General features: G+C 43.2%; 1 protein-coding gene across 7 annotated transcripts in view; it reads left to right on the forward strand.

Moving 5' to 3' along the window:
* APBB2 (amyloid beta precursor protein binding family B member 2) overlaps positions 1-19,583 on the forward strand; it is a 107,360-nt gene that overhangs the window by 38,331 nt on the left and 49,446 nt on the right. For 3 of the 7 annotated variants that reach the window (XM_070948901.1, XM_070948903.1, XM_070948907.1), the window contains 4 exons: positions 9,116-9,324; positions 13,389-13,451; positions 13,883-13,968; positions 15,852-15,912. In XM_070948901.1, coding sequence (XP_070805002.1) covers positions 9,116-9,324; positions 13,389-13,451; positions 13,883-13,968; positions 15,852-15,912 — 419 coding nt within the window. The remainder of the gene's footprint in view (positions 1-9,115; positions 9,325-13,388; positions 13,452-13,882; positions 13,969-15,851; positions 15,913-19,583) is intronic. The other 4 variants (XM_070948905.1, XM_070948906.1, XM_070948902.1 and 1 more) reach the window with 3 other exon arrangements.

Below are 19,583 nucleotides of genomic sequence, written 5' to 3' on the forward strand. Positions count from 1 at the left end.
CATTAAAAAAACCTGGTTTTGAGTCAAGGCCTACCTTCATTGTATTTCATTTTGGCCATCTGTTTTCTGGATCAGGGGTGGGTTCTAAATTCTTTTACTACCGGTTCCGTGGGTGTGGCTTATTTTGTGGGCGTGGCTTGATGGTCATGTGACAATTCTTTAGGATTTAGCAGAGGTACTGGTCTACCAGACTTTTAACTGCTTGTAGAGCTGTACCGGTCTACTCATTTGTTTTTGGAGGCACTGGTCTATCCATTTATTTTTGCAGGCACCGGTCTACTCATTTGTTTTTGGAGGCATCGGTCTACCACCACACTGCCTTTTAAACACTGATCAGCTGTAGGGCGGCCCTTTGAAGCCCCGCGGCAAGAGTTTAAACAGTTTTTTTCCTTCTAGTCGAACAGCTGGGACTCAGGAGGCAGCAATAGATTGGGGGTGGGGCCAAATAAAAGGTAAGAATAATGGGAAGGCAGGGCGGGAGGGTGGCGGGGGGCCCAGAACCGGTTCAGTGACGTCATATTGTCACCGCTACCGGCTCGGCTGAACCGGCCGAACCAAGAGGAACCCACCACTGTTCTGGATGGCCCACAAACAGGAAGATCAGTCCCGTGCGGTGGCTTGTGATTGAAATACAGGTGGTCCTTGACTTACGACCACAATTGAGCCCAACATTTTGGTTGCTAAGTGGAACAAGTGAATTTGCCCTCATTTTACTGTGAACTTTCTTGGCACAGTTTATTAAGCGAATCGCCACCAGATGTTAAGTCAGTCACCCAGTTGTTAAGTGAATCTGATTTCCCCATTGACTTCGCTGGTCAGAAGGTCGCAAAAAGGGATTATGTGACTCTGGGACAAAGCAACGGTCATAAAGATGAACCCATTGCCATCATGTGATTGTGGGGATGTTGCTAAAAGTTGTAATTCGGGAGAACGGCCATAAGTCACATTTTTCAGTGCTGTTGTGACTTTGAACCAGTCACTAAACAAACTGCTGTAAGTTGAGGACTACCTATAAAATGAAAAAAAATGCCCACCATTGTCCAGAAGGTGTCTTCTCTGGCCTCATCTACAGAGTTTGAAGTTCTTATGCGGTCATCTCTGTTTAACGGCGCACAATAAGGCAAGCTAAATGGAACTTCAGGTCCTTGCAGATTTGTGATTCTTTCCTCCCCCCCCTTTGTTTATCGCGATCCGATCAATTCTTAAAAGCCATAAAGATTCTGAAGTCCCGGAAGGACAGTAGAGCCATTAACATAGGCCACGCTCCCAGCCTGATGAGTCCAATTGATCCACAGATGGTCGCTTAGACATTAACCTTGCTGGAGCTGCTAGCTTGGCTTGGTGGAGAAAAGGTGTGACTTTGCTAAACAGCTCATTTCACGTGACAGGTGAGCAGGCCTGAAGTCTACCTGTACTGTATCTCCTCTTTTGTACTTGTTCGCTCTGTGGTCCAAACCAGTGATGAGATTCAAATTTTTTTTACTACCGGTTCTGTGAGCGTGGCTTGGTCGGCATTGTGTGGCTTGGTGGGCGTGGCAGGGGAAGGATACTGCAATATCTCCATTCTCACCCACTCCAGGGGGAAGGATATTGCAAAGTCTCCATTCCCGCCTCGCTCTGGGGCCAGCCAGAGGTGGTATTTGCCGGTTCTCTGAACTGCTCAAAATTTCCGCTACCGGTACTCCGAACTACTCAAAATTTCCACTACCGGTTCTCCAGAACCTGTCAGAACTTGCTGAATTTCACCCCTGGCTCCAGATCCAATCTATTCATCTGGGGAGGGCGAAAACAGCCTTCTCCACCCCTTTGGAGGCTCGAAACGGCTTGTTTCCCAACTTCCGGTTGGACAGGAAGTGACGTTTTTTGCTGTCTCCAGCCTCCAGAGACTTCTAGAGAGGGAAAAACATCACTTTCTGTCCAACCAGAAGTTGGGAAACAGGTCGTTTCAGGCCTCTGGAGGGCCTCCGAGGGGGTGGGGAAGGCTGTTTCCATCCTCCCCAGTTGCATAGAGAGGATCTGGAGCTAGGTGAGAAAGAAAAACAGGCCTTCCGTTCCCTCACAGGCCCTCCGGAGGCAAGAAACAGCCTGTTTCCCTACTTCTGGTCAATCCAGAAGACCCGAAAATCAGATCCCCGCGCGTGCCATAGGTTCGCCATCATGGCACTACACCATTCCATAAATTTAGCCTTCTGGAAGGTTAAAACTGATGCTGGATGGTGCTAGGAGGAAATGAATGCACAAGGGAGACATACATGAAGGAAACAGTGAACGCATTTTTCTCCGTGAACAAAATTGATGAGTAAGATCCGGTTTCTGCTTCTCTCGGTCTTCTCCAAAGTAAGATGTTTGCCAGCTGCTTTCGATTAGCCCCCTCAGCCCAAAGTAGTAAATTTTGATTTTTGATAGGGCAGAGAAGGGTAGAGAGAGAAAATACTGTATGTTTGTGCTTGTTGTTGCACCTGAGTTATAATAAACGGCACTCTAAGGAATAACCCAGGAATATATTCAGCGTTTTGTCGTCTTGCACAACTCAGATGCTTCTTTGGTATAAGTGGCGATGTAAAGATGGAGATTTTTTTTTGGTTCTGTTTTATGCATTAAAAAAAATATATCAAGAGGTAAATGTATTTAAAACAGCAGCAGGGCCAAAGGAATCGGAAGAAATAACGACACAAATCATACAAAAGTCCCAAAGCGACAGTGACATATTCAGTAAAAACCACTGTTGGCTCTATGGACGATTATTTCTAACAACTCCTCAACTTACGACTACAATTGAACCCCAGATTTCTGTTGCTAAGTGAGACATTTGTTAAGTGAATTTTGCCTCATTTATACCACCTTTCTTGCCACAGTTGTGAAGTGAATCGCTTGCAGTTGTTAAATTAGTAAAATGGTTGTTAAGTGAATTTGACTTTGACTTTGCTTTGTCAGAAGGTCGCAAAAGCGGATCACATGACCCTGGGGCACAGCAACGGTCATAAATATGAGTCAGTTGCCAAGTGTCTGAATTTTGATCACATGACCATGGGGCCGCTGCAACGGTCATAAATGTGAAAAACAGACTGGAGTCAATTTTTTCAGTGTTGTTGTAACTTCAAACTGTCCCTAAACGAACTGTTGTAAGTTGAGGTCTGCCTGTATTTATGACGGTTGCACTTTCCCAGCATAGTCAAGATGAAACACAGCATAGCAAGGAGGACTAAATCGAGATAGTCCTGGACTTCTGACCACAACTGACCCCAAAATTCCTTGTTAAGTGAGACATTTGTTAAGTGCCCCGTTTTACGACTTTTCTTGACACATTTGTTAAGTGAATCACTGCAGTTCTTAAATTAGACACACCGTTGTTAAGTGAATCTGGCTCCCCCGTTGACTTGGCTCATCAGAAGGTCATAAAAGGGGACCACGTGACCCTGGGACACTGCAACTGTCATAAATATGAACCATCTGAATGTTGATCATGTGACAGAGGACCCACAGAAGGTGGCGCAGGCTATCCAGAGCCTTAGGTAGCGCCCCCCCCCCCCCCCCCAAGCTCTGTTTTAGCTGGCAGAGGGCTGCAGGAGGCTGTTGCGGCTGAAAACGGAGCCTGGGAGGGTCTCACACAGCCTTCCCGAATTCTGTTTTTGCTGGCAGAGGCACCACGGACCGGTCCTTAGCTGTTTCCAGGGCGGCCCGGCGGGCCAGATCTAAGGATCCCGGCTTGCGGCCTTGAGTTAGATGCCTTGTATTACGTCATCTAGTTTTTTTATTTCCGTTGGCTTAGTCATTTTACGGTCACAGAGGTGCTATTCAGGTTACAACCGAAGAGTTTTGATGCCCTGCAAGTGATTTCACCATCCTTAATTGCTCAACCCCCCCCCCCCCCACCTATTATGATTTCTTGGAAATTTGTGAATTCTGTGGTAAAATCAGTTAAATCACCAGCGTTCTGAAAATAATACAGGTTAGGAAGGAAAGAGGGTGTTTCATTGTGTTCTGGATCCCTATCATGTACACCACATAGCTTGGAAGCAACTATGACAACATCGTCAAATGGAAATTTGAAGAAACAATAAGGAACAATATTGGACATACATTTTGCCTATAACAGGAGTCTCCAAATCTTGGCTATTTGAAGATTTGTGGACTTCAATTCCCAGAATTCCACACCCAGAATTCCACATGCCAAGTCATAAAAGAATGTTCATAAAACATAAAACCATGTTCCCACACCGTCTCAGGAATTCTGGGAATTGAAGTCCACAAGTCATAAAAGAACCATGTTCCCAAGCTGGCTCAGGAATTCTGGGAGTTGAAGTCCACAAGTCATAAAAGAACCATGTTCCCAAGCTGGCTCAGGAATTCTGGGAGTTGAAGTCCACAAGTCATAAAAGAGCATGTTCCCACGCCGGCTCAGGAATTCTGGGAATTGAAGTCCACAAGTCATAAAAGAGCATGTTCCCATGCTGGCTCGGGAATTCTGGGAATTGAAGTCCACAAGTCATAAAAGAACCATGTTCCCACACCATCTCAGGAATTCTGGGAGTTGAAGTCCACAAGTCATAAAAGGGCCATGTTCCCATGCTGGCTCGGGAATTCTGGGAGTTGAAGTCCACAAGTCTTCAAGTTGCCAAGTACAAAATGCAGATTCCTTAAAACCGCATTTTTATTTGTTCGTCTACGTGGGTGAGGGCTTTTTTTGACAGCTAAAAAAAAATGATCTAGGGGTCCAGCACACAAATAAGATTCCCGTAATTAATGTTTTGAAAGAACGTCCTATGTAAACTTGAATTTAATTTCAATGCCAGCCTTGTTTTTTTTTAAAGTAGAAAAAACAAAATGCAGATCCTTTTGGCTGACACAGTTCTTGGCATGGCTTAAACTATCGATCGAAGCAAGGAGGGACTTGGGGGCTGGGAGCAGTACTTTTCCTAATAGAACCGTTTCCCTAAATCAATCGTACCATTACCGCAACGCATCTTCAGGGAGTTGAAGGTTGCGGCAGCCTTATGCAGAATTTTGCTTGTTGCTTTTAGGAAGCGAACCTTTGCGATAAATTTTTATCGAACTTGGAAGCATTCCCTTCCTTTTCCCGCCCTGCTTTTTCCCCCCCTTCTTCTTCTTCCTTTTTTCAATATATATCGAGGCATCTTTAATGCGCGTTTACAAACGGGAGGCAAGAAACTTGGGTGAGCCGGTTCAATCTTGATTGTGAGCCGTGCCTTAAACGGAGATGGGACGAAAAGCCGTCTTTGACTCAGTCGGTCAAGAAATACAAAGCTCTGGCAATTTCACATCGGTTTCGTAACGAAGGCCTTGCAGATAACCCAACGTTGGCATTCCTTTTTTTGGTGCGTTAGAGAAGGCGTTCATTTATACCTGTGGCGTTTTCCCTCGGCAAGCTATTATCTGATGACGGTTGGGTCTTCCAACTTCGTTCCATCTTAGACTAATTAACTAAATGGCATCTAGGAAGCGGAAGGATCTCGACCCATGCACGCACGCACTCACCCCACTTAAATGTCAGGCTGATCTGGAGTCTTAGCTGAGTGGGGAACCACAAGCAACCATGAAGATGTTAGAACATGTGCAGAGCGAACTTAAAGGATGCCGATAGCGGACCAGACAAGATTGAACTGCCGAGGACTCTCTAGCAAATGTAAGTTATGAACATTACACGTGACCCTGTTCTAACTACTGTGGAAAGGCGCTATTTAAAAACAAACAACATTGTAGCTTTGATTTGAGAAGGTTTTGGAAAAGCAGTCCCTCTCTATCTTGCGAGTCTAAGAAATCTGTACACTGGTGCAGTTAGCAGTTTCATATTGTGTACAATTAGTTCTTTGGTCTGAAAATTGTAATCTACCATGTGCATTTGCACAGAAGTCTTAAGAATTTTTTTTTTTTTTTTGCGAATTGTATAATTTCTTTTTTCATGTGTCACAGATCTCTTCCCGGTTCCTCTTTTTTCTTAAATCGTCTTAAGTCAACGGAGTCCAGTCTTCTCAAGTCTTTCAACGTGAAGTCAGCCTGCCGTATAATGGAAGATTAGTTTTGAAACCCTCAGCGTTTAGTGGGTAGATCTGATTGGTTTCTGTCAGATGGTTTTGATAAATAATCAGGAATTATTCTCATCCCGTTTTTATCGAGATGACAGTTGTTTCACACCGGTGGATTAATCACCTCTTAAACTGATCAGCCTGGAATAAATATTGGTAGAAGCCCGTTCAGAAAAAAGTTGATATATGAATCAGTTATGGATTTTTGTCCAGCTACAATTATATTTTATAGCTAGTCACAAGAATTCATGTGTTTGAAGATATTTATTATTAATGAGAAAAGATCTCATTAGTTAGGGTTGAAGAGTTAATCTAATTACACTCTGGGATATTGGTGTGAAATTTCAGTCTGTTTCCTTCGTTGAAAACGTACAGACGTTTGTTGAATTATACCGCCATCCTTAATTAAATTCCAGAAAAATCAACTGCGGCTAAAGTATTGTATTTCCTTCATTAAAATAGCAAAGTTTGCCACTGGAGAAGCAGTGGTGAAATCTAAAATTTGTTACTACTCGTTCTGTGGGCGTGGCTTGGTGGGGGCGGTAATATGACGGTGGGCGTGGCCAATTTTTTTAAAAAAAACTTTTAAAACCATTTTTTCTACAACCTCTTCGGGGAATAGATGATCCCAGCTGAGTTGCCTGATCATCAGAGGCTTTTTTCCTTTTAAATGCCTCTGACGATCAGGCAACTCAACTGGGATCGTCAGAGGCTTTTAAAAGAAAAAAAAGCCTCTGATGATCAGGCAACTCAGCTGGGATCTTTGACGATCCCAGCTGAGCCGCGCGATCATCAGAGGCTTTTTTTTTTTAAAGCATTTTTTCGGCCGAAGAGGTTGTAGAAAAAATGCTTTTAAAAGTAAAAAAAAAAAAGCCTCTGATGATTGTGCGGCTCAACTGGGCATGGGATTTTTGCTACCGGTTCTCCGAACCACCCGCCTCCATCGCTACCGGATTGGGCGATCCGGTCCGAACCGGGAGCATTTCACCCGGGAAATGCTGGGAGAAAGGCTATCTGGATAGGTTAAGATAGAATTATGGAGAAACTTCCTAACCATGGGAACAATTATCCAGTGGAACAGAAGCTGCCTTCAGAAGTCATGTGATCCCCTTTTGCGACCTTCTCACCAGCAAAGTCCACGGGGAAGCCGGATTCACTTAACAACCATGTTACTCACAACTGTGGTAGATTCACAAGATTAACAGCGGGATCAAGGAAGGCCTTAAAACGGGGCAAATCTCACTTAAGAAATGCCTCGCTTAGCGACAGAAACATTGTGGTCGTAAGTTGAGGATTAGCTGTACATATCGAAGGTAATCGGTCTTAGTTTTGATTTGGCGATTTAACGTAGCAAGGGTCTCTAAAATAGATATATAAATACATCTATATAAAATACATTTTTGTCCTTTTTTCGGGGGGGAGGGGGGAAATTGGAAAGGTTTATGACTCTAATGTAGAAGTTGCTTTCAGAGTCACGTTGCCTTTTATTAGGTTTATTTATATGTTGTTTTTCTGGCTTTGCCACCGTACTTGTTTCGCATTTTGTTTCCAAGGGAAAGGAATTGAATTTCTGATTGTTGGTAGCGTTCAGTGCCACAAACCGTGAACAATTATTGCTGTGTTCCTTTTCATCTTTGTTCATTTGCTCGATACGGAAGAAATCCCTCGGAAGATATTTTGCCTTCACACGGTTCGTCTTTGAGCCGGAATTGCACTCATCCATTTTCCTAGTCCCACAGCTAGTATTTGCAATATTAAGGGACCAAACGTTGCCGTATCTCTTGTGTGTCACACAGCAGGGAGTGCCTAACAGCCAATTTTGGTAAAATTTTGGTAAAATAAAAAATTTAGCCGTTTGGTAAAATGACTCTTAAAGCAGCCCCATCGTTTGAGGGAGGGGAAAAAAATGAAAACTTTGATTTTGGGTTTTGCTGATTAGAAAGGTTTGTTCTTATAGAAATGGTTAGTACCGTGTTTCCCCCAAAAATAAGACCCTGTCTTATATTTTTTTGAACCCTGAAATAAGCGCTTGGCCTTATTTTCGGAGAGGTCTTATTTTTTTCTTGTAGAGCAAGATGGGCCTCCTTGTGTCGTCTTACCTGATTTCGTTTAAATAATTTTAAATGAAATATTCTCATTTAAATATTTTCGGGGAAGGCTTATTTTCGGGGGGAGGCTTATTTTAGCACACGCGCTCAAAAGCCCGATTGGGCTTATTATTGATTTTGGGTTTACCAATTAGATAGGTTTGTTATTATAGAAATGGCTAGTTTATGCTATTATGTAAAAGTAAAAAAGTTGAGGTTTGATGTTGTTATCTTAGTCTACTACACCAAAGGGAGTCGGAAGTCAACGCCTTTTCTTTCTCCCCCCCACTTTTCTCCACACTTTTCCCTTTCCCTTTCCCCTCCCTATTATTTTCTTCTGTAATATTGTATCTTAGGGTATTAGTAAATAAATAAACAAGAAACATTAAAAAGAGAGAGAGAGAGAATGTTGATAAGACAATGGTCATTTTGCCAGTACGGCCAGTACGCTCGCACAGAGAGGGCCTCCTCAGGGTGCCGTCGGCCAAGCAATGTCGGCTGGCGGCCCCCAGGGGGAGAGCCTTCTCTGTGGGGGCACCCAACCTGTGGAATGAGCTACCTCCTGGAATATGACTGATCCCGGACCTCCGCGCTTTCCGAAAGGCCCTGAAGACTTATTTATTCCAGCAAGCTGGCCTAGCTTAAAATGGTTTTAATGGGGTTTTTAAATTTTCGATTTTATTCATTCTGGGTTTTAAATTGGGAACTTTCGATTTTGTAGATCTGGGATTTTAAATTGGAAATGCCGATGATTTAATTTATTTTTAGTTTTCTCTTAATTTTTGTATTATATGTGTTTTAAGTTTGGCTGTTCACCGCCCTGAGTCCCCTTGGGGAGAAGGGCGGTATATATAAGTTGAATTATTAATAATAAATAAATAATAAATAAAATATTAGACCCTAGATTCCCCCCCCCCTTTTTTTTTTCCATTTGTTGTAAGCTTTGCAGTTAAAGAGACTGTTTGGTGGATTCTTTATTCCCAGCAGATATTTGGAGCGATCATTCCTTTCAATCCGATCCTGATCTTCCACCGGGTTGGAAGAAGATCAGCGATATAGCGGGAGTCTATTACTGGCACATACCCACAGGGACCACTCAGTGGGAACGCCCCATCTCGGGGCCCACGGATCTTCATTGTTCGAGAAAAGGTTCCCTGAGTTCTCTCACCTCATCGCCTACTCCAGAAACCGAGGTAAGCGTTGAATGCCTCCTGTGATCGAAGAGGGAGAATACACCTTGTTTTAAATGAATATGTCATTTAAAAAAAAAAATCGGTTCCATAAATTTATTTTAGACAAATTAAAGCAAAACAATCAGCTGTCCATATGGTGCGGTGGCCTAGAGGTTGGAGCTCTCGCCCTCACAATCAGGAGGCTGTGAATTCGATCCCAGGTAGAGGCTGATATTTCTCTCTCTGGGCACGACGAGAATATATCTGCTGAACAAAACTCCGCATTGGCGACAAGGAAGGGCATCCGGCCATTAAAACACTCAGCTCCATTCAGTTGCCAAGATTCCACCCCGCAGGGGTTAATGGGGGCCGTTAAATGATGATGATTTGCAGTCATTATACCCACGAGATGTGGTACTGACTACCGAGCGGTGCGGTGGCCTGGAGGTGGAGTTCTCACCCTCACAATCAGGAGGCTGTGAGTTCGATCCCAGGTAGAGGCAGATATTTCTCTCTCTGGGCACAATGAGAATATATCTGCTGAACAAAACTCTGCATCGGTGACAGGAAGGGCAGTTGGCCAGTAAATACTCTGCTAGCTGCATTCAGTTGCCCAGACTCCACCCCGCAAGGGATTGTGCGGTCGTTAAAAGAGGATGATGAATGGATGAAATGTATAGCTTTGTTAATCGATAGGGTTTATTTACTGCCTCCCTCAGCCTGACTGGATTGCAGGCGGTTTGCTGGTATGTATTTTATTTAATTTTATCCTGCCTTTATTACTTTTACAAATAACTCAAGGCAGCGAACATACCCAACGCAACTTCCTCCTCCTATTCCCTCCCCCCACAATAATAAATGATAGTTTTTAATCATTTTAAATCATTTTAATTTTTTTAAAAATACAGGCAGTCTTCAATTTACGATCGCAATTGAGCCGGGCGTTTCTGTTGTTAAGTGAGACTTTCGTTAAGTGAGTTTTGCCTCATCTTGCCACCTTTCTTGCCACCATCGTTAAACGAATTACCTGCGGTTGTTTGATCCTGTGATCCCCCCCCCGAGATGCTGCAGCGGTCGCTAAGTGTGAAAAATGGTCCTAAGTCACTTTTTATCAATGCCGCTGTAAACTTTAGTGACTTGTCACTAAATGAACTGTTGTATTTCGAGGGCTGCTTGTATTAAATTAATAATTTCTCTTTTTTCTAGTTCGGGCATTTCTGAGAAGGATAGTAGAAAATACGTTAGATATTTTTCTAGATAATAAAAAATAGAATATGAAGATAATATTCATCCGGGTGAGCTCGGCTCTTTGCGAGCATGTATGATCACGAAAACGTTTCTCAAGATAATCAATTGATTATCTTCCCTCACGTCTCCTGGACAAATTCTTGGAGGAGCTGCCATGTTGTTATATCTGGCCTCTGGCACTGATGGACGTCAATCCGTTATGTGGATAGACAACTTAATTTAAGTTGTCCTCGGGGGAGTCGCTTTGATTTGCTTTGAAGGAGTGGAATAGCCAGACGGTTTGACCTCATTCTTGTTAAAGTTGCATTTTTTTTTTTTTTTTTTTGCAAGGAGGTTTGCAGGATGCAATGAAGCAGGAGATGCAACCAGGGTGAACACATGAGGGCAGGTGGGAAAGATTTAGAAAAGAATATTTAATTATAACTGATCCTTAGGCGGTTGTTCTGCCCCAGGTATGGACCACAAGGAACGCAGCACACACAAAGTCCGTTCAAACCTTAGTTTACTAAATAAATCAGTCTTTTACAACAATGGCTGATAATTAATTGCATTAACAGCCGCCAAGAATTCAAAGAATAATAACTGAAAGCTTACTATGGTTGGCAGAATGCCCAGAAGCAATTTGCAGGAAGCTGATAAGATAAGCAGGACAAGACGCAAAGGAGAGTGAACGAAGTTCTTCCCTGCAAATTGCCTCAGTTGTCGTCCTTCCTTAAATAAGCTAAGGGAGTGGCCAATTAGCCCCAAGCCTTACTCTCGAGGAGACCTCCTCCTGAGGAGCCACTCCTGCCTTTTGGCAGCTCTGCGCGCCTGTGCATCGAGAAGAGGCTCCTCCTCTTTGTCCTCTTCACTTGTGGGAGCTTCAGGAGGTTCTGAAGGCCCTGGCTGAATCCTCGCCTCTGGCACCACATCTTCTCCAGCCTCCTCACTGTCCGACTCGAGCGCCAGCTGCACAGGCTGCTGGCGCAGCACCACACCAGCCTCCTCGCTGTCTGAATCAGCTACTAGCTGCACAGGCCGCGTACGGGCCACAACAACTGTTTGCATCCTCGGGCCTCACTGGAAACGGCCATTAACATAGTCTCGAAGACTTTCCATAAGAGGCAGTCCTGCCAAATACAGAGAGTCCTAGACCCGTGATGGCAAACCTATGGCACGTGTGCCACAGATGTCACGAAGCGCCCTCTCTGTGGGCATGCGAGCCGTCGCCCCAGTTCAGCTCTGTGTGCCTCCCGCCGGGCAGCTGGTCGTCAGGTCTCTGCCGCGCATGCGCTGGGGGCAGGGCCTGTGCGAGGGCCTGCGCATTCATGCGCAGGGGGCGGGGTGCAAGCGGGGAGCCACACGCACATGCGCAGGGGCCGCACGCACATTGTATTTAGTGGGTTCCAGCGCGTGTGTGCCGCATTGGGCACTTGTTCCAGAAAAGATTAGTCATCACTGTCCTAGACTTACAACAGATTGCTTAGGGACTGTTCGAAATTTAGTGATTTATGATCGTTTTTCTCACTTAATGACCATGGCAGCATCCCCATAGTCCACGTGATCAAAATCCAGATGCTTGGCACCTTGCCTCATATTTATGACGGTTGCAGTGCGACCTTCTGACAAGCCAAAGTCTATGAATTCACTTAACCACCAGGTTACTGACTTAACTTTACAACGGCAGGGATTCACTTAACAGCTGTGGCAAATAAGGTCGTAAAATGGGGCAAAACTCACTTAATAACTGTCTCACTTAGTAACGTAAATTTGGGCCTCAGTTGTAATCAATCGATCGATCAGCTTATTGCAGTCTTAGACCAGAGACCAGAACAAATAGAGACGCTTAGTAAAGATACAATTAAAAATTCTAGTATAAAATAATAAATAACAACTAAAATCTACAATAAAATCCAATCCGTTGTAGTCGTAAGTTGAGGACTACCTAGAGTCTTTGGCAGGAAGGAACGAAGGGATGTAGAATTCAGTTTTGGCATCCTAATGCATTGTAAAAATACCAAGAATATTTGAAAGTCCAGCTTGAACCGTGAGGTCCTTGGTGTGCTCTCTGATCTTGGTGGTTTTCTTACGGATGTTTCATGAATCAACTAGGGAACATTATTTGTGCCCTGATGATGTACCCTAGTTGGGTCATGAAACGTCCGCAAGAAAACCACCAAATTCAGAGAGCAACCAAGGACCCTGCAAGTAAAAGTGCTAGGAATGTGGAGAGGTCTTGCTCTTTCGATACACATAAACCCAGAGTCGTCCTGAAATCATGGATGGTAATCGGGGGTGGGCTGCTGGGGGTTCGCAGGGGTTCGGGAGAACCTCTAGCTAAGATTCTGCGCAGTTTGGAGAACCCCCCCCCCAAATCCCACTCCTGGCTGGCCCCGCCCACCCCGCCCCACCCGGGAGTCCCCACGCGGCTCATTTTGGATGCAGGTAAGTGCAGGGCGTGCGCAGAGGCTCGGGGAGGGCGTAAAACGGGCCTACTGGAAGTTTGGGAAGACCAGAGAGGGCCTCCGGAGCCTGAGGAGGCCGTTTTCACCCTCCCGGAGGTTCAAGAAAAGCCTCCAGAGCCTGGGGAGGGCAAAATTGCCTTCCCCTCCACGCTTTGAGCCAGCTCTGCTCTGCTGTAAAATTATATTTCCGTCTAATTTAAGGTGTTGTTATGTTCCCTAACCCAGCCTTTAAATATCGGTGCTAACAAAGGTGTTCTGTGTTTTTTTCCCCTTCCCTCCCTTCCCTTTCCATGCCCCTTTTTGTTTGTTATGATTTTTTTTGTTTTGTTTTGTTTTAAATCAATGTGCTTCTTCCCGTGTGAATATATATATACATATATTGCATATATCTAGAGAGAGCCATGGAGTGATTTTGCGGTGCTGAATGGGGGAAAGATTAATAGTGACATTTGGAAGGCAAGTATCTGGTCAGATTTTTAGAAGAGCTTTTGACACTCATTTCAGCTTTTTTTTTTTGAATTTTATTTTCATTTTTAAAAAAATGCGATCTGCCTTTTGCATGGCTGTAGCTGTACGGCTGTTCTCTCCCTCCCACAAATATCACTCACGATAACAAAATCAGCCAAATGAATGTGAGCTTTGCCAAGCCAGATTGCAACCTCCCCCCCCCCCACCTCCGAAAAAAAAACCACATGCTCCTTGAACCTGGTCTTTTAACGCAGCCCGAATTTGCTCATTTCTCATTCCCCCCCCCTTAACAATTGTGCTGTGAACAGTGCATGCCTGCTTGCGTGTCCACCGAGCATCGTCGTTGTTGTTTTCCTCTTTAGAAGGGAGAGGTGCTCTCTTAAAGTGGGCTTAACGCACCGTTTTCCGTCGTTCTGCAGGACCTTCACGCGGCCACCGTGAATCCGGACCCCAGTTTAAAAGAGTTCGAAGGGGCGACCTTGCGATACGCGTCCCTGAAGCTCAGGTGAGAAAGAGGGAACGGGTGGGCAAGGCAATGAGGTCGTGCGACAGACCATGCGTTTAATTCCGGTTAAGACGATTTCAGTCACGATGATTTCAAACTCGATTTCATTGAGGGCCGCATCAGGGTTGTGTTTGACTTTTGGGGGGCCAGGGGGGGCGTGGCCAACCCGACATCACTCGTGTTGGGGGCGCCTGTGGCGGCCCGAGCACTCTGCCAGCGAAAACGGGCTCCCAAGCCATGTTTTGGGCTGCGACAGCCTCCTACAACCCTCTGCCAGCAAAAACGGAGGTGACCCTCCCGAGCTCCATTTTTGCTGGCCGGTCCTTCGCTGTTTCCAGGGCGGCCCCACGGGCCAGATCTAAGCACCCCGGGGATCGGATCCACCCCCCAGCCTTGAGTTTGACACCTCTGATTTAAGTGCTCAAGCCAATTGGCGCTACATAAAAATCAACAGAATTCAATGGGGCTTGGACTTAAAACTCTATCTATCTATCTATCTATCTATCTATCTATCTATCTATCTGTTTTTTATCTAGTTATCATCTATCTGTCTCTACTGTCATTTATCATCTATTTGTCTGTCTGTCTGTCTATATCTATTACCTAACTATCATCTGTCTGTCTGTCTGTCTCTACTGTCATTTATCATCTACCTTATCTATCTAGCTATCATTTATCTATCTATCTACCGATATCTATCTATCTCTACTGTCATTTATCATCCATCCATCTATCTATCTATCTATCTATCTATCTATCTATCTATCTATCTATCTCTATCTATCTATCTATCTATCTATCTATCTATCTATCTATCTATCTATCTATATCCATCCATCCATCCATCCATCCATCTATCCAGTGGTGAAATCCAATTTTTTTTTACTACGGGTTCTGTGGGCATGGTGTGGCTTAGTGGGCGTGGCTTGGTAGCTATGGCAGGGGAAGGATACTGCAAAATCTCCATTCCCACCCCACTCTGGGGCCAGCCAGAGGTGGTATTTGCCGGTTGTCCAAACTACTCAAAATTTCTGCTACCGCTTCTCCTGAACCTGTCAGAACCTGCTGGATTTCACCCCTCTATCTATGTCTGTCTGTCTGTCTGTCTGTCTGTCTGTCTCTACTGTCATTTATAATCTGTCGGTATCTATCTATCTATCTATCTATCTATCTTTTATCTAGCTATCATCTATCTGTCTCTACTGTCATTTATCATCTATTTATCTGTCTGTATTTATCTATTATCTAGCTATATCATCTGTCTGTCTGTCTGTCCTGTCATTTATCATCTATCTATCTATCTATCTATCTATCTATCTATCTATCTATCTATCTATCTAATTTATTGGCTGCCATTTTACCCCAGATCTGTTAATTCCATCAAGAAGTGTTAGGAAAAAAAAAAGGATTGTTTTTTTTTGTTTGTTTTTGTTTTTTTGCTGGCTGTAAAGGTTTTTCTTTTGTTAATGTGTTATTTCCATTTAGTTGTCAATTGTGCATTGTTGTTGTTTTTGCCTTGTCAGTTGCAGAGATTAGGTTGAAAGATTCTGAATCGAGCCCCGTGTCCTGCCTTCAGTTTCCTGACTGCTGTATCGTCCCTTAATTTTTTATTGCGTCTTACGGCGCAGCATAAATGCGCAGTTCTATTTTGGTTGCGCTGCTGTCGGGGCTGCCTAATGTGCAGGACCACATTTAAAAGTGCCTAGATGTGCCATCAGCACCTTTCCAGCCCAGCCCGTGAAGTCTACCCAGCATTTTGGAGTCGCTTATGTCAAATTTAAAACATTTCCCTCTCCTTGGTGTAATATCTTGGAGTTTCTTCGACTTGTTGGCCTATATTTGAGCCTTGGTCTAACAGAAAATCATCCTCTTCTATTCAACAGAAATGTCCCGCAGTGTGACGATGACGATTCCTGTAGCATCAACAGCGATCCGGAGGCTAAGGTCAGTAAAATACAAGTGGTCCTCCATTTATGATCACAGTTGAACCCAACCTTTTGGTCACTAAGTGAGGCAGTGGTTATGTCGAAGAGTAAATCTGCTTCGATACTCCCCTGGGGTAATTGCATTTAATTAGAGACGGATGGATCTTGTTTTCCATGCTGTATACTTTAAAGAAAGAAAACCCGAAATATATTCTAAGAAACATTTTATTATAAAGAAATAAAACAAACTTACTAACTACATCATTACCGGCAGTTTTATCACACAGATGGACAAAGGAAAAAGAAAGTCAGGAAGTTTCTTCCTTAAGCTTGGACATGCGCAGTAGCTCAGAAATCACAAGACAGTCTTATCTCTGTTACTACAGAGACGTGATAAAGTTCTCTGGCAGGCTACCGTAAGTCTTAGGATGGAAGCTCGGCTGACAAACACATAACACAGTGACAGGTTACGTGAATTTTAAGTTAGTAGCACGCTTGTTCAGTGAATCTGCCTTCCCTGTTGACTTTGCCCGTCAGAAAGGGACCCTGCAACCGTCGTAAGTATGAAGCATATATTCTATTTTGGAGCAGATCTACAATTGCTTGCAAGCTGTCAACTTAACAAAGCATTGTGGTGGCAAGCATTGTCTACGAGGAACGGGTCCATTTCCCCTTTCGGTAGTGCTGCTGTGAAAAAGCACAACAGTTGTCCACCTCTGGAGAATAAAATATAGGAAGAACGGCTGCAGGTTTTGGGTTTGGCTAGTCTAAGGAAAAGAAGAATTAAGGGTGATGTGATAGCAGTCTTCCAGTATTTGAGGGGCTGCCCCAAAAAAGAGGGGGTCAAATTATTCTCCAAAGCACGTGAAGGCAGGACAAGAAACAATGGATGGAAACTGATCAAGGAAAGAAACAACCTAGAATTAAGGAGAAACTTCCTAACTGAGAGGACAATTAACCAGTGGAACTGCTTGCCACCAGAAGTTGTGGATGCTCCATCACTGGAGGCTTTTAAGAAGAGACTGGACAGTCACTTATCTGAAGTGGTATAGGGTGTCAGCATTCTGATGCTGCCATAAAAAGACGAGGCTTGACTTTTCACCTACTTATTTTCTCTGTAGATAATATCCCCTAGGAGATGGGATGGGAGGGGGGAACATTCCTGTGGGCTGAGGTCAGAAGCTGGGGAGACTGACTTGGAAGATGGCCAATGAGAAGATGAGAATTGGGGAACGGAAAGGGAAGGGTTTGGGGGTCAGAGGGTTAGTATCGGCTACGACGAAGTCGGGGCCAGATCTGTCGTACTCAATAAATGGAATATTTCAGCAAAGATTAATTGTTTGGGAGTGCAACTTATTTGAGATGACATCGAAACCTGACATAGGGTTTCCTGCCTAAGCAGGGGGTTGGACTAGATGACCTCCAAGGCCCCTTCCAACTCTGTTATTCTCCTATTCAATATTTTTTTTAAAATAGATTTAGTATATTTACGCCACTCATGAGTCTATCACATTCTGTATCGAGCAAGGATGAATAACAGCTTAATATAGTTTAGCCAATTTGCGTGGGAGCCGAAACTAATTTTAGCTGGACGTCGTTGGGTTCTTTTCCCTTTGCGTAAACACAGTAAATTTGAAAGACTTTTTAATGAAATTTTGCTTGCTTTATCTTTCCTTTTTTTTTTTAAGTCTACTCTAATTAGAGTGACCAAAGATGATAATATTACAAGGAATTTTTCCTGTGCTTTCTGATGTTTCATTTCTTAACAGAATGGAATTCAGTGTAGAGAAAAGTAAAGTCTTACATTTAGGTAAGAAAAACCAAAAGCAGACATATAAACTGGGGGAAACCAGGCTTAATAGCAGGAACTGTGAGAGGGATCTTGGAGTCTTAGTGGACAATCAGCTAAATATGAGCCAGCCGTGTGCAGCGGCAGCTAAAAAGCCAATGCAATCCTAAATTGCCTTAACAGAGGGATACAATCAAGATCAAGAGAGGTACTAATACCACTCTATAAAGCCTTAGTAAGACCACACCAAGAGTACTGCATCCAGTTTTGGTCACCACACTATAAAAAAAGATGTTGAGACTCTAGAAAGAGTGCAGAGAAGAGCAACCAAGATGATGAGGGGACTGGAGGCTAAAACATACGATGAACGGTTGCAGGAACTGGGCCTGGCTAGTCTAGTGAAGAGAAGGACCAGGGGAGACAGGAGAGCATCGTCCAATATTTGAGGGGCTGCCACAGAGAGGAGGAAGGGGGTCAAGCTATTTTCCAAGACAAGGAATAATGGATGGAAACTGACCAAGGAGAGATTCAACCTAGAAATAATGAGGAATTTTCGGTCAGTGAGAACCATCAACCGATGGAACAGAAGTTGCCTTCGGAAGTTGTGGGAGCTTCTTCACTGGATGAAGTGATGAAATTCAAGAAGAGACTGGATTGCCATCTGTCAGAAATGGTGTAGGTTCTGCTTGGGCAGGGGGTTGGACTAAATGACCTCCAAGGTCCCTTCCAACTTAAATCTGTTAAAGATGTAGAGAAAATAACAGGGAAGTGGGATTCTCCCACGATCTGGCAAAAAAAAAAAAACAACTTTAAAGGAATCAAGGAGAGAATGCAGAAGTAGAAAAATGTGTTCAAAGACAGTCCTGTTTACATTTAATCCATTTTACGTTATTGCTAAGATGTGTTCTAAAATGAACAGTGAATCTGAATGTAGGATACTAGAAATTTATGGCGACTGGCAACGGAGAAAAAATGAAGATATTTTATCTTAATGCGACATACTACAAGTTTGACACAGGGATAAAATAATCTCTTGTATAACAAAATATCCCGTATGGAACAACAAGAAAAATTGATTTCTCATTTAGCCTGTACGTTTCTGCCAGAGACAATATGTTGCTGTTCTCTTCAGAAACTAATCTTTTCAGATTTGAGTAAAAATAGATAAAACGAAAGGAAAAGAAATGTTCTTTTAACTGAAGTAGTGGAAGAAAAAATGCTGATTTGGGAAATAGTCAAACTTATAAAAGGGCATTTCTCGCTATTAGGTTCTGCTTGCAAAAGAAAGGATATAAATATAATTACAAGCAATCCTCAATTTACGACCAAATATATATAAGACAGGGGCTTATTTTCAGGGAAACACAGTATTTTTTAAATGGCATTTAATGGCATCTTCACATATATATTTTTTTTAATGGCATTTACAGCGACATCATATCTCAAAGCTTGTAGATGCTCTCAAATTAAAATGATTTTGGGAGCTGCTCATTGGCCGCAGTTCAGGGAGAGAGTCACGAGATGGCAGCAACGTTAAAGAAAACGCTAGTAAGAATTAACATTTCTGTGCCTTTAAAAATAAACGTTAATCTTACATTAATTGTGCTCCAGAAACGCAGTGCTTTTAAACCATTGATTAATATCCAGTATCATCGTACCGATACATTTAGCATATTTATTTATTGATTGAACATATTTTTTATATATATATATATCTTTACATATGTAGGTCTTTGGTTATTCGGGTTTTTACACACACACACACACACATATATATATACACATACATATATTTACATATATATATATGTATATCTTTACATATATACATATATATACATATACATATATATTTATACTTATTAATTCATAGGTTTAAATGTATGATATTTTTGTAATCA

The sequence above is a fragment of the Pituophis catenifer genome, unplaced genomic scaffold (assembly GCF_029215685.1).
Source record: "Pituophis catenifer annectens isolate HBS135680 unplaced genomic scaffold, rPitCat1.0.hap2 SCAF_8, whole genome shotgun sequence".
Taxonomy (NCBI): domain Eukaryota; kingdom Metazoa; phylum Chordata; class Lepidosauria; order Squamata; family Colubridae; genus Pituophis; species Pituophis catenifer.